This window comes from Rhipicephalus sanguineus, chromosome 3 (assembly GCF_013339695.2).
Source record: "Rhipicephalus sanguineus isolate Rsan-2018 chromosome 3, BIME_Rsan_1.4, whole genome shotgun sequence".
Taxonomy (NCBI): Eukaryota; Metazoa; Arthropoda; class Arachnida; order Ixodida; family Ixodidae; genus Rhipicephalus; species Rhipicephalus sanguineus.
Window position 1 is genome coordinate 164,129,681 of NC_051178.1, and position 12,580 is coordinate 164,142,260.

Below are 12,580 nucleotides of genomic sequence, written 5' to 3' on the forward strand. Positions count from 1 at the left end.
AACAGAGAACACACGTGGTTAACTAATGGCGAATTCCATTGGGAGAACAGGAGCACTCAAAAGCACACTGAAAGTGCTCTCTTCAGAGCCGGCGTGTTTCACTGGTCGAACAGGAGTAGGAGCACTGTCATCCAGTGGTAGAGCGAGAGCGCTTTTGCCGCACTGAGAGCAGCCAGGAGCAGTTTGTAGTGCTCTCTCCCGAAAATTGGAGTAGGTGCAGTACGACGAGAGGCACGTGACTTTTAAATGTCACATTCCCCGTATTTGTTTTAATTTTGCTTCAGCTGGCGAGCGCAGCGGCAGTGGTAGCAACCATGTGTAGTTTGACGCCATTGATGTTGGCCGTATTGGCGCCGTTTTTACGGGTAGCGTTGATGAGGGCTACGAAGTGTACGCAGCTGCGTTTGCTGGTTGTGTCATTGCACGAACGTACTATGTAGCTGCGAATTAGGATAATTGCCAACATGTGACTGACAGATTTCATGCATATTTTGCTGCTACCCCACAGAGAATGCCGGGGCTTCGAATGTTTTGATCGCATGGTATATTTCTCCCCACTTATCAGCCTCTCTCCTGCTCTCCGAAAGCTTGCCGCATTCCAGTGGCTGATCGAGTGGCGGTGCCCTCAGTGCTCTGCCCCCCACTCCTAACTGCAAGTCGCCCCTACTTCTGTTCTCTCAATGGAATTCGCCATAAAGAACGCATGCTTTGTCCCATGACCATGGCCCTTTTCCAGTCTTAGTGCGCTTCACTGCGCATCACTGCTGTAATGCTGCGAGGCCAGCTTGGCAATGCGCAACACTTTTGAGCCAGCAATATACAACAGGGTGATTCCACGTAAGATCGAACAAACGATGGCTGGTCGACCTCTTAAATTTATTTCAAAATTTTATATATTATTGCCTGATGAGTGGAAAGAAGAGATCCACAATTTGTTTTGCCGCCAAAAATTTTTTTGAAGCACAGGAAATCAATAATGACAAAGAGGTGGAGTGGAGCGCTCATCCGCTCTGCTGTTTTGGGCAACTTTCATTATGAATTGCACGAAATATATTAAAGTTAGGTAGCTGAAATTTCTTTACTAAATATATGCATGTTTTTGCTTCTGCTCAGCTATTTTTAGTTTTTATGTGTAGCGTAGATGTTTTTATAAAAAACCTCAAAATTGGCCCAAGAAACATTATTTTCTTTACTTTGAAGGTCTTTATCTCAAAAAAGCCTGGTAGCAGAGCAACAAAAATTTCGCATTACGTTCTTCGCATACTTGTCTACCAAACAGCTGAATCTTATATTTATATAACTTTTCAGTAAAGAGATACAATGGGCCTAAGTTGAAGAAAACACCGAACAATGGAAACTTCTGACAGCAATTAAAAAAAAAACCCATTTTTTATATTTCTTAAACTTTGTCCACTTAATCTCCTCCACATCAGCTTTCACAATCATTGAAAACATATTGCATAATTTTGTTTCAATCAGAGTTACGGCCCCTCCAATTAGACCCTAAGGCAAGGATTGGCAATTCCGACTTCTTGCCCAGCAGCAAGTGTATAAAATGCAGGCATGATTGAATTTCTTTTTGTTAAACGGTCAGCAGTACCGAAAAAGGTGTCGGCGGCACTGAAGACGTTAACTTTCAAATTATTTGGTCACTGCAGTGGCCACGAGCGCGGGGCTACCATGCAGGTGCGCGCGCACCCGAGATGCTCGTTGTAAGAGACGGCGCAGTGAGAGCTTGTTTTCGTGTCTTCAGACTGATTGAGTTCGAAACAGCAACAACCCTGCATCTCGTAATTTTTAGTTTGCTACACACATACACAAGGGGCGATGGACCCCCCATTCCCAAAGAAAGAAAAGTCCTGGCTATACCCCTGCCTGCATTAATTGCAAAAATTAAAGAAAAGTTGGATGACAAGGGGTTTGGCATCTTGAAACTTCAAATGTCCTTTATACTATATTGGCTCCATAGAGTTTGTGGTGGTGCTGTGAAAGGGACCTAGCTGTCAGGCATGTCTCACACTATGTGTGTCTGCAGCAACTGCAGCTGATTCATCAGCAGTACATGGCAATGAAAGCTGTTCAAGAAAAGCCTGAGGTAAGAGATCTGGCCTTCGTCAAAGAGGATGTCTACGACAGCATTTGCAGGTGAGTTTACAAAACTTCTGCGAAACTCTTGTTTCCCCGTGTGCCATCTGAAATGCACAGAAGCTGCGCCGTGGCCTTTCAACGCCTCTGTTTGTTGCTGTACAGTGAACACTTTGCAGAGGTCAGCTAGCTTGGCTGGGCATCATAAGACAACCCTGAAACTCCCCTCTCAACTAATCCACACTGGTTTACCAATTGCAGGCTGTCAAAATGACTCTGAATCCTCTCATAGTTGAGGTTAAGAAATTGGGTGCACTCAGCTTTCTCAGTATGGTGTCATATTTGTTCAACATGTCCTTTTCGCTTATGTTCTGTCGCATGCTTTCGCAAGATTAACGTACATATTCTGCCTGAATGTGTGGTTTTATGAAAATGGAGCACTTCCAGCACAACCATGGGCGTGACGGAAGTCGTTACTACATATATAGATTTGTCTCCTTCACAACTTCCTGCCCGAGTCTTTTAAAAGGATTTTGCAAGTTTAAAAGTGAGCATGGGCATACTAACAGTACTGCTGCTTTCACTTCTGCAGGCAATATGCACTTGAAGCAGTCTCACACTGGGGCATGTCGGTGAACTTCAACGTGACTTGTTTTGGTGGCTGCCTGTTAAAAGCATGTAGCATGTATTAAAAGCATGTTACAACGTTGCTATACCACCTGCACTGCTGAGTACATAGTTGATGCTTGTTGCAATAGGATTGTCAGCTATAAGTCACACTCTGCCATTCGTTTGTGGCCACCATGATGCATTGTGCACTTATAGGGATGGGCGAATATTCGGGCGCTTCGAATATTCGATCAAATATTACAGTATTCGAATTCTCCTTGATGCGAATTTAGATTGTTTGAAATTTCGAGGTATTCGAAATGAACAAATATATGTATATTTAAAGGGACACCGAAGGCAAATAAAAATTAATGTCAGAGTGAAAGGTAAATGTTTGAGAACATCTAAAACGTCAATGTTATAAATAGCAGTGCTCTAGTAATCGAGAAATTAACATAAATGTAAGACACTATATGCGCCACCAGTGGGACGTTTTGGAATGAGCCCAATGACATCGAGTCCTGGGTACAAATAATCGCTAGTATTCAAGCTACTTATAATAAAAAAAGAACACTCCGAGCATTGCAAGTCATAATAAAATGCTGCTCGTGCATTTCTGTTTGATTCATGAAAAAAAGAACTCTATGTTACAGAGGAGAACAGCGCGGGTTGTGCAAAAGTTCCGTTTCCGTTTGCGCGGTCGCATCTCGGTGGTAGTTTCGTTATCACGTACTGCTGCGTGTGCCTTGCGCGCTCATGAAAGTCGCTCTAACGAAAAGTTCGACAAAATGCTGTGTCAATGTGATGTTGTGTAATGTGCCCTTCAGAGCTGAGACCACAGCGTCTGCTGTTGGGCAGTAAAGGCGGGCTACGTTGGGCAAGGCAAATGCTAGTCAGGAGGCCTTTTCAGGTGTGCGATTTGAAGTGTGCTAACACTGTGCGGACCACTAAAACATGGATTTTCATTCAAAATAAGCATTTCTTTGGCACGAAACAAGCACTATGAGGTTTCTAGAACGCTATTTCAACAATCAACATAGACTTAACCTTTAGTGTCCCTTTATGTGCATATAAGCCCTCTGTAAAGGTGGTTTCACTGCAGCGTGGAGATGTTATTTAGCCAGACTTCGAGGTTAAATGTACATATTACCTTCAACTCAATGAATTATTTTTTAAGCTTAAAAGCATGTTATACGGGCTTATATGCACTAAGCATAGTAATTTTTAAACCGTAATGTATTGTACCAGTTATAACTTGCACCCTCCAGCTATACAAATCTTGCTCCTAATCAATTTTGCTTCCACTTCACTTCAAACCATAAAAGTGACATTCGCACATGCCTAGTTTCAATTCTCAAAAATATGGTGCAAGTTAGGTCATGACAAAAATGCCTGTTTATTGCGATAGCAATTATATGGACAGTCTCCACTGGATTTTGCTGTCGCCGTCGTGCACCGTATATGTATAAGTATGTATATATATATATATAAAAGCCCCAAAGAAAAATAATTCAGAAAAATGCTTCCGAAGTGCAGAATCAACCAGGGACCTCTTGCTCTGCAGCGAGTGGTGCTAACCGCTACGCCACGAAACGCAGATCCTCCACGTAGCTAACGGCGAGCGTTATATACATACCCTTAACCGCTGGACGGACTCAGAGACGGCCGGCGCTTATAAGCGTTTCTTCATTACCAGCGAGATGGCTCTAGGAGCACGACGGGCGCATTTAAAAGTCGTCGGCGAGCTCGCTCGCTTCTTCTTATATTTGCACAGGGAGAACCTTGCCCTTCCGCTGTCTGCCCGCGCGGTTTTCTCGTGGTGAGGGGAACAGGGTTGTTTCAGGCTTTCACCATGGTGTCCGTGCTCATGTTACGGAGCGTACGAAAGTCACTCGAGCTCAAGGGACGCCGCTAAACAAACAGACGATGAGCGCGAACTATCAAGTGTCGCAGCTCGACACTTGAAGCACGCTAGTTTCCTTCGCTGCTTCGGCCGCCTTTGCAACAGGAGCGCTGTTCAAACTGGGAGTATCCATTGGCGAGCCTCACTTCGTATAGCATTAGTTTCTTGCTATCGCATTCATTGCTTCGCCCTTGCGGCGAAACTGTGACTTTTTCTTAACAATATGTGATATATATAGGGATGGGCGAATATTCAGGCGTTTTGAATATTCGAACGAATATTACAGTATTCGAATTTGCTTCGATACGAATTTAGATTATTCGAAATGAACGAATATATGTACTATACGTTTGACCGCACATAACCTTTGTAAAGGTGGTTTCACTGCAGCGTTTAGTTGCTGTGCCGTGAAACAACTTATCCAGGGGAAAATTGCATTGCCGTGAAGCCACACTTCAGGGTTAAACGTACATATTAAAGTTTAAAAGCGTGTTAAATGGGCTTATATGCGCCAAGTATAGTAATTTTTAAATTGTAACGTATTGCACCACTTATAACTTGCACCCTACTGCTATTCAAATCTTGATACTATATTCAAGACTGCTTCCACTTCATTTCAAACCAAAAAGTGACATTCACTCATACCTAGTTCCAATCCTTAAAAATATTGTGCAAGGTCATGACAAAAATGCCCATTTCTTTTAATAATATGCAGTAATTACTATTCAAACCATTCCATTCGAAATTATTCGACCAAATCACTATTCGCTTTGAACCTCAAACTTACTATTCGCCCATCCTTATGCACTTACAATGCATAACCGCACAGGCAAGGCACCGTAATCGTGATTGCCATGCGAGTTGTAATGATTGGTTAGCCAGCCTTGACCTTAGCCTTAACCTTTAAGCAAGAACAATTATGGCATAATGGCGCCTTCTATTTTGTTGCCTTGGTAGTGTTCTTGCTGCCATTTTCGTTGCTTATGCTCCAAAGTTGTAATCACAGTTCGGTTGGACCCCGCAACCGCAAATGATGAAGACCTTCGTTCGCACAGCACGGCACTGACCACACCACGAGTCGAAGGTTGCAGTTGACTTTAATGGACACAGCGTGATAGCACGATGCTGCCTTCTATTCTATTCGCTTGATAGTGTCTTCTAGCTCCTGTCGGTAATCTTCCTACACGAAAGGTCACCTGCAAAAAATTTATTCTCTCTCGACCGATGTTCACCGGTGCGTGTATGCAAAAGAACGACAGTGCGTGTGTGCACAAGAATGTCGGGATTTAACTGCGGCACAAAATTGCTTTGCTGGTTTTCAAAAGAAAAGAGCATGGTTCTCACTGGAGCTAAGACGTGGAAATGAAAATGTTTCACGTATTTTATTACATTGAGGTTCATTATATCAGTTTGACTTCCTCTTCAATCACGTACCACCTACACCAGCTCTTTACCTTTTGACGTTCGAGAGCTCTTTAAAGTGGCATGGGTGGTACCCGTTCTGTAACCAAGGAAAGATGCTGCGTATTGCCTGTTATCTCTAACATCCACTAAATTAGACCACACTAGGCCAAATGGGTTTCAGGAGCAGGAAAAAAAACTCCAGTATTCATTACTGGTTTTGGACAGCAACTATGTTCAAGAAAGCGTATTAGACCTCAAGGTCTCACTTGGACTTTGAGCTCCCAGTGAGATTTTGATTTTCCCAGTGAGCATCACTGGGGAAATGGCCTTTCAGCATATGCCATTTTCATGGACATTTCCAAGGCCTATAGCAATGTACTACAGGAATTGATAATAGGCAAGCTGTGATCTATGAACACACTGGCTACATTGTATGCTTAATGTATGTCTTCGTCTGCAACTGCGTTATTCGTGTTAATCTTATAAACACGGTAGCAAAGAAGAACAATGTCATTGTGGTGTCCGGCAATGGAGTGACCTCTTTGTCCAGCTGTTGAACAATACGTGTGCATTGCTCTCAAATGCAGTTGTTTGTAGCTGCATGCCACTGTGGTTGTCAACACAGACTTTAATATAACAGAGCTGGCAAAATCAGCAAAGTGCTAGTGGTGTAACATTCTAGTGGATTGCTTTGCTTGTTAGTGTGCCAAACCAATTATTGGTGCTTTCAATGCGGCCAACAATGGGAGCTCTAGTGAATCGCCAATTCCCCTAAAATTCGTTAATTGCCACTTGTGTTTGCAACACATTGGTCTGTTGTTGTAAAAGGACGTAACTTCATGAAAGCTAACTTCCTATACAGTAACACCTCGTTAATACATACTTGCCGGGATTGCGGGGTAACGGTGCACTAAACGGTGGTACACAGTAACCAGCAAGTACAAATTTGCATCTCCTGATGTGCACCACCTCTAACAAAGAAATAAATGTAATGCCAGAGAAACTACTGCCTAAAGTACCCACTACAGAGCTTTTTCTTTCTTTTTGCCTGAGCGCAGCAAATATTTCGGCTCTGTGGCACTATCGTACACGGTGGTGACACCAAGGAGCATTACGAAACTAATAGAGGGCCTGGAACCCACAGCGACTAACGTAGTGATAGAACAGGCGGGCACGCGTATCAGCTTTCTGTGACACAAGTGTGCATATTTGTGCTGCGATCAGCTACTGAGCGAAAACAACGGACACTGCTTCATTGAAATGCGGCACTGCCACGTTGAGCTGATCATCTCTGGCTAGTTGTGTGCAGCGCCTTGCCTACACAGCTTGCATGTGCATTGCTTGGCCGCTTACTGTACTGTACGCATGTTTCCCAAGGGAGTGCTCGTACCCACGCCACTGCAGACCGTGCACACACTTGGTGAGTATCTTAATGGGTCAATACAGCGACAACTAATTTCCTGCAGGCGATGGGCGCACTCTGCGTCTCTATGATGCTCTAGCAATCCAGCATGATGAGGTGGCAGTGGACGGGGTTGTGTTTGTGTTGCCTCATAGAAACATGCAGTATCCCTACAAGAGCACTACATGTGCTGTACCTTATGTGCACGTTTGGCAGGATAGGAGTGTCAATGCAGCAAGGTTTCTTGGCACCCACGCTGCAAAATGATGCGCACTCGAAAGTGGCCCCGCACGAGAGAGTGGCAGCGAACGGTGGCACAGTGCGCTTAGGTTGTTGCCTATTAAAAGCGTGCAGCACGCTTAAGATAGTGCTACATCATATGTGGCCGAGTAGATAGCTGAAGACGCTTATTGTGATAAGGTTGTCGGCAATAAGTCATTCTGTTGCGTCCGTCAGTGGCCTCCATCTTGCCTTCATTCTTTTCTGATGCTTATCCATGAAGGCATTGCCGCAGTCGCGCAATTGCCCCCTCTTCCGTCAAACTCGTATTATATAAAGCCCTTGTTAGATCTAAAACAAAATATGCTTCATCCATTTGGGATCTACCTACAGCACAACTAACATGTGCTTACAGCAACTAACAACATGTAACTAACACGCCATTAATTATTCCCACATTTCAAGTACTATACCCACCATCAGAATTAGCCTTGATCTCCCACACCTGTCATCACAAAAGAAGCTCGCTCAGTTATCTCTGTCTCGTAAGGCTCATTTTCTGACCCAGAATTAAAAAAACGACCTCCTTGCACCGCCTCTTCATATATCGCCGCGAATTGACCACAACTTCAAGGTGCAAGTGCCAAGTTGCCAGAGAAACCTTTCCTTCCGTTAATTCCTACCCAAAACACCATCTCAATGGAACCACCTCCTCAGTTTGGTCGCTAGCAACCCTGATGATAGATGTGTAGTAAGCTGGGTCAGTTGATATAAATCCAGCATAAGAACAACACAAAAAACTGAGATGTAGCGCACAGTTCTTGTCCTTACCTTCCTGTGTGCTTCGTATCGGTTTATGTGCTGTTTCTATGATAAACCCTGATCATTCATAGTTCCAAGCAGCCTTATGTAATATTGTTTAATGTATGCTCCACCACTTTTCTCTGCAACACCATCAGGCATTGAGAGTATTCATAATAAGTAAATTACATAAAGAGGCCATGACACTGAGATTTTGAGCTTGAATCGTGCAATAGACCCTTTTCATAATCCGCGAGTGCACTTACCTGCTCCGCACATTCGCCCAACTATAATGGCGGCACCTGTCGTGCTTCAAGTGGAGAGGAGGTCCTAGTTGCACGTGCTGGGGCTTGTCTACTATGCGTGTTTATATCAATAGAGCTGCGTCTACTATTTCCGCAATCATAGTGCAAGCAAACTGCACTTGCACATGCTGTTTGCAGAAGTGACTAGCCGACATTAGTAGCGCTAACGGCACGACAGGAACTATAGCTTTACAGTTATAAAAAGGGTCTCTTGCATGTTAACCTGTATTTGTCCTGCAGCAAGTTGGCCAAATTTGAGTGCATTCGAGCGGTAGAAAATTTGTATTTGAATTTTTTCAATGTGGCATTTCAACCATACGGCAGTGCGGAAAAACATGTGCGGTGGTGTTTATGAGGTTTGTTGCAATTAAGTGTCTGTAGCAGGCAGATCCTTGAGATGCTCTAACAGGTGCAGTTTATATAACTATGAGAATGCATCCATTGGCTGCACATTTACTTATGGATGAACCTAATGAATTGTTCTTTTTTAGCTTATGAATATTGAGCAATTTCCTTCTATTTGAGACCTGTTTAGAAGTCTTGCTTGCCAGACTCGCTAGAATTTTTCTTGCTTTCTCAAGTGCTGTGAGCTTCGTTTAACTCAGACTAGCGGTTATTCCATAAAAGGGTTCTTGCGTTTTACTCTTATTTGACCTCCTGCTTAAGCTTTTTCTTAAAACAGGCTCACAGAACCCTGGTCACAAGCGAGTGACGTACGCGTGCGCTTTCCTTAATCTGTACGTGTTTATATGGTATTTATTTGCTTTTCAGAGAAGTGTCCGTGGTTCAGCTTGAGTACCGAAGTCAGCAGATTCGGGTAAGGAGTTTCTTGTTTATTTGCTGTTAAGTGGATGACCTTGGGATAATCTTTGGGTAAGCTTGAGTGCAATGAGCAGTTGGCTCAAGTTGAATCAACACCACCTAGACGGGACTGTACATACTCACCTCCCTTACTTACCATCGTCATCCATCATTCTTTTTTCTCCCCTTTCCCCACCCCCGGAGTAGAGTAGCAGGCTAGAGCATAATATCGCTCAGGCCGACCTCTCTGCCTTTCTATAAATAAACCTCTCTCTCTCAAGAACACCGTCTTACCATGTCACAATTTACTTGCAAAGAGCAGCCGCGCTGTTGAACGTTATCTCTCAAGTGACATTGTTGAGCTCCTTATTGACAGAACTAGAAGGTATAGATAGTGTTACATCACATGATCATGTTCATCATGTGATGAGCATGATCATGTGGATATCAGGGTCGGATTCATGATCCCATTCATCATGATCATATTCACGGATCACGATGAATATGATTTGTGAATTTGATGAATATGATCACATTTATCACAATCACTGCAGTATAATAAGGGTGAAATTTTGCCAGGAACATTCCGAGTGTTTCGCCATGCAGGCAACTGATCTTTGTTGTGCTCTGCGTCCTTGCAGCACACGTGCCACCATGCGCTGTAGACATACCCTCTGACCACGGCAGCACAGTTTTACAATGTAGAGCCTAGCATGTCATCCTACTTTTCAGTCTCATTAGCAACCACGCATTTAATTTCGAGGAGAGCACCACTTTTTTTTTTCCTTCACTTTTTATAGTAACTTGCTGCTGTTCTCTCAGAAGTCAGCACGTCACCAGAATGTTTGTCTGGCACATGATTGAGTCACATGTGTAAGATAGAACTGAAAGGAAGCCATTATAAATACATGCAAATGTGCTACAATGAATCTTTCATCTTGTGGCTTCAAAGCTTTTTAAAATGAAAAGAAGTGATTAATGTTCCTGACATGGTGTAACCTGTACAGTGCTTGGATCACACAGGTCTTTGCGGATATAAGCCTCCGAGAAAGTGCGTGCCGACTGCGTTTGGCTTATTTGCAAACCGAAAACATAAATTTTGAGGCATGCGCAATCAAATTTAGTTTGCTACTCTCTGATTAATCCAAAAAGAAGCATGAATCGAGTGTTAGTTGGTAAAAGCTTAGAAGGACGTGAACAAACACCTGATGTTGCTTGTGTGCTCAGGGCAAACCTTGACACGGCAGCTGCATTTTGATAAGGGCGGAATGCAAGGAGCACCCGTGCGCTTAGATTTATGTGCCCTTTAAAGAACCCCAGGTTGTTGAAATGAATCCAGAATCCCACACTACGGCATGCCTCATAATCATATGTAGTGGTTTTGGCACGAAATACCCCAGCAATTATTACTGGGGCAAACCTCAAGTAGGACGTGCGCACCCACCATGGTAGCTTAACATCTGAGGCATTATACTGCTAAACACGAGGTCACGGGTTTGATTCCCAGCCATGGCATCTACATTTTATTGGAGGTGAAATATAAAAACGCCCGTTTACATAGATTCAGGCGCTTGTTAACCCTAGATAGTCAAAATTCATTCGTAGACCCCCACCATGCCGTGCCTCATAATCGTATCTTGGTTTCGGCTCCTGAAATGCACAACTTGAAATGTGGCGTGTGCATCCTCAACCCTTCCTTGCTGCTGTGTTCCTAGTATTTTTATTAATTTTATTCCTCAGAGCTTGACAGGTGTGCATTCATTCATCCACGACAGCGTGCATGCTAGTATGTCTACTGCTCATTTCTTGATGCCTGAGCTTGCAATTTGTGTATAACAGACACATTGACCTTTTTATGACTCGTTCATTTATCAAGGCCGCAGCTAGCGCAAGCCGCAAGGAAAGAGGAAGTTCTGTTGGAGGGGAGACAGTGGGGGCAAGGCGTGAAAATCTGCGAGCCCAGCAGTTCAGTACGGTGACGAAGACTCGCCGGGGAAAGCGCTACGAAGAACTCATGTCCGATGTGTCCACGAGCCTGTGCCAAGACGAAGGTGCTCCAGAGCCTGCGGAGAGCAGCGGCCCCCCTGCAAAGCGTGCGAGGAGGAAGTTTGCAGCAACAAAAAAGTCTCAGGAATCCAGGCCTACTGGTGCTTCTAAACGTGGTGCTTCTAAACCAACTAGAGGAGGGAAGAAATCAAGCGGCAAGAAAACAAGCAAAAAACTGACTAGGAACAGCTGTTCAGAACCTTATATATAAGGTTTTATTCCGGACATCGTAAGACTCTTAAATTGTGGCAAGGCGCACAATTTCTATTGCATTTATTCATTTCATCAATTTGGAGTCATGCGGCGTGGTATGCCAATGAAGTTTTAATAGCTGGTTATTTTATTTTGTTAATGCCTCTCATTGTATCCTTCTCATCATCTCACCTTTTTTCTAGTCAGCACTGTCTGTGTATAGTTTTGTACATAAGTCATGCACATTGCTGGAATGCCTGACACTTTTTTGTCCCATGTTTTCATTTTGTCTTCATTTCATTGAAGTTCCTACAATAAAATCTGTACTGTTCCATTCCTGCGTATATTGCTTAGTGACACCTTTTCTTATATGTTTTTTAATTACACGCTTTTATTGAAGTTATTGCATGCAAAAGCTTTTACTTTCCTTCCTGTCTTTTTTTTTTTGTCTGAAGGTGGATCACATTGCTGACTCCATCAACAGGCTCCAAAACAGTATTTTCATCATTGAGCACTTTTATGTGGTTTCCCTATCCGAAAGCCAGCAGCTGTGTGTACATTGCAAGTTCCGAATGGGACTTAAAGGAGTACTGACACGAATTTTAAATATTTTCGTATTGTTGCTCTAAATAAGAACACTGGTGTCGAGAACCCTAAAAAGAGTATTGTCGTGCCTGGGAATGCATTGTACATGTTTTTAATACAGCTACCTTAAAAAAACTCTTTCGGTTTCGATATCCGAGCGGGCGACTTCCTGAGTGACTGTGTCATTGCAGTGCGACTTCACGGGGAAACAGCTACTCGCGATGTACT

The 12,580-nt window shown here is 43.5% G+C and overlaps 1 protein-coding gene across 2 annotated transcripts in view; it reads left to right on the plus strand.

The window, feature by feature from the left end:
• Positions 1-12,108, plus strand: part of LOC119387629 (snRNA-activating protein complex subunit 1) — a 34,950-nt gene extending 22,842 nt beyond the window's left edge. Inside the window, exons 6-9 of one of the 2 annotated variants that reach the window (XM_037655084.2) lie at positions 2,036-2,145; positions 7,379-7,421; positions 9,500-9,545; positions 11,406-11,702. In XM_037655084.2, the coding sequence (XP_037511012.1) occupies positions 2,036-2,145; positions 7,379-7,421; positions 9,500-9,523 (177 nt within the window). In that variant the 3' untranslated portion in view covers positions 9,524-9,545; positions 11,406-11,702. Of the gene's footprint in view, positions 1-2,035; positions 2,146-7,378; positions 7,422-9,499; positions 9,546-11,405 lie in introns of both variants that reach the window. The other variant, XM_037655083.2, reaches the window with a different exon arrangement.
• Positions 12,109-12,580: the final 472 nt, after the last annotated feature.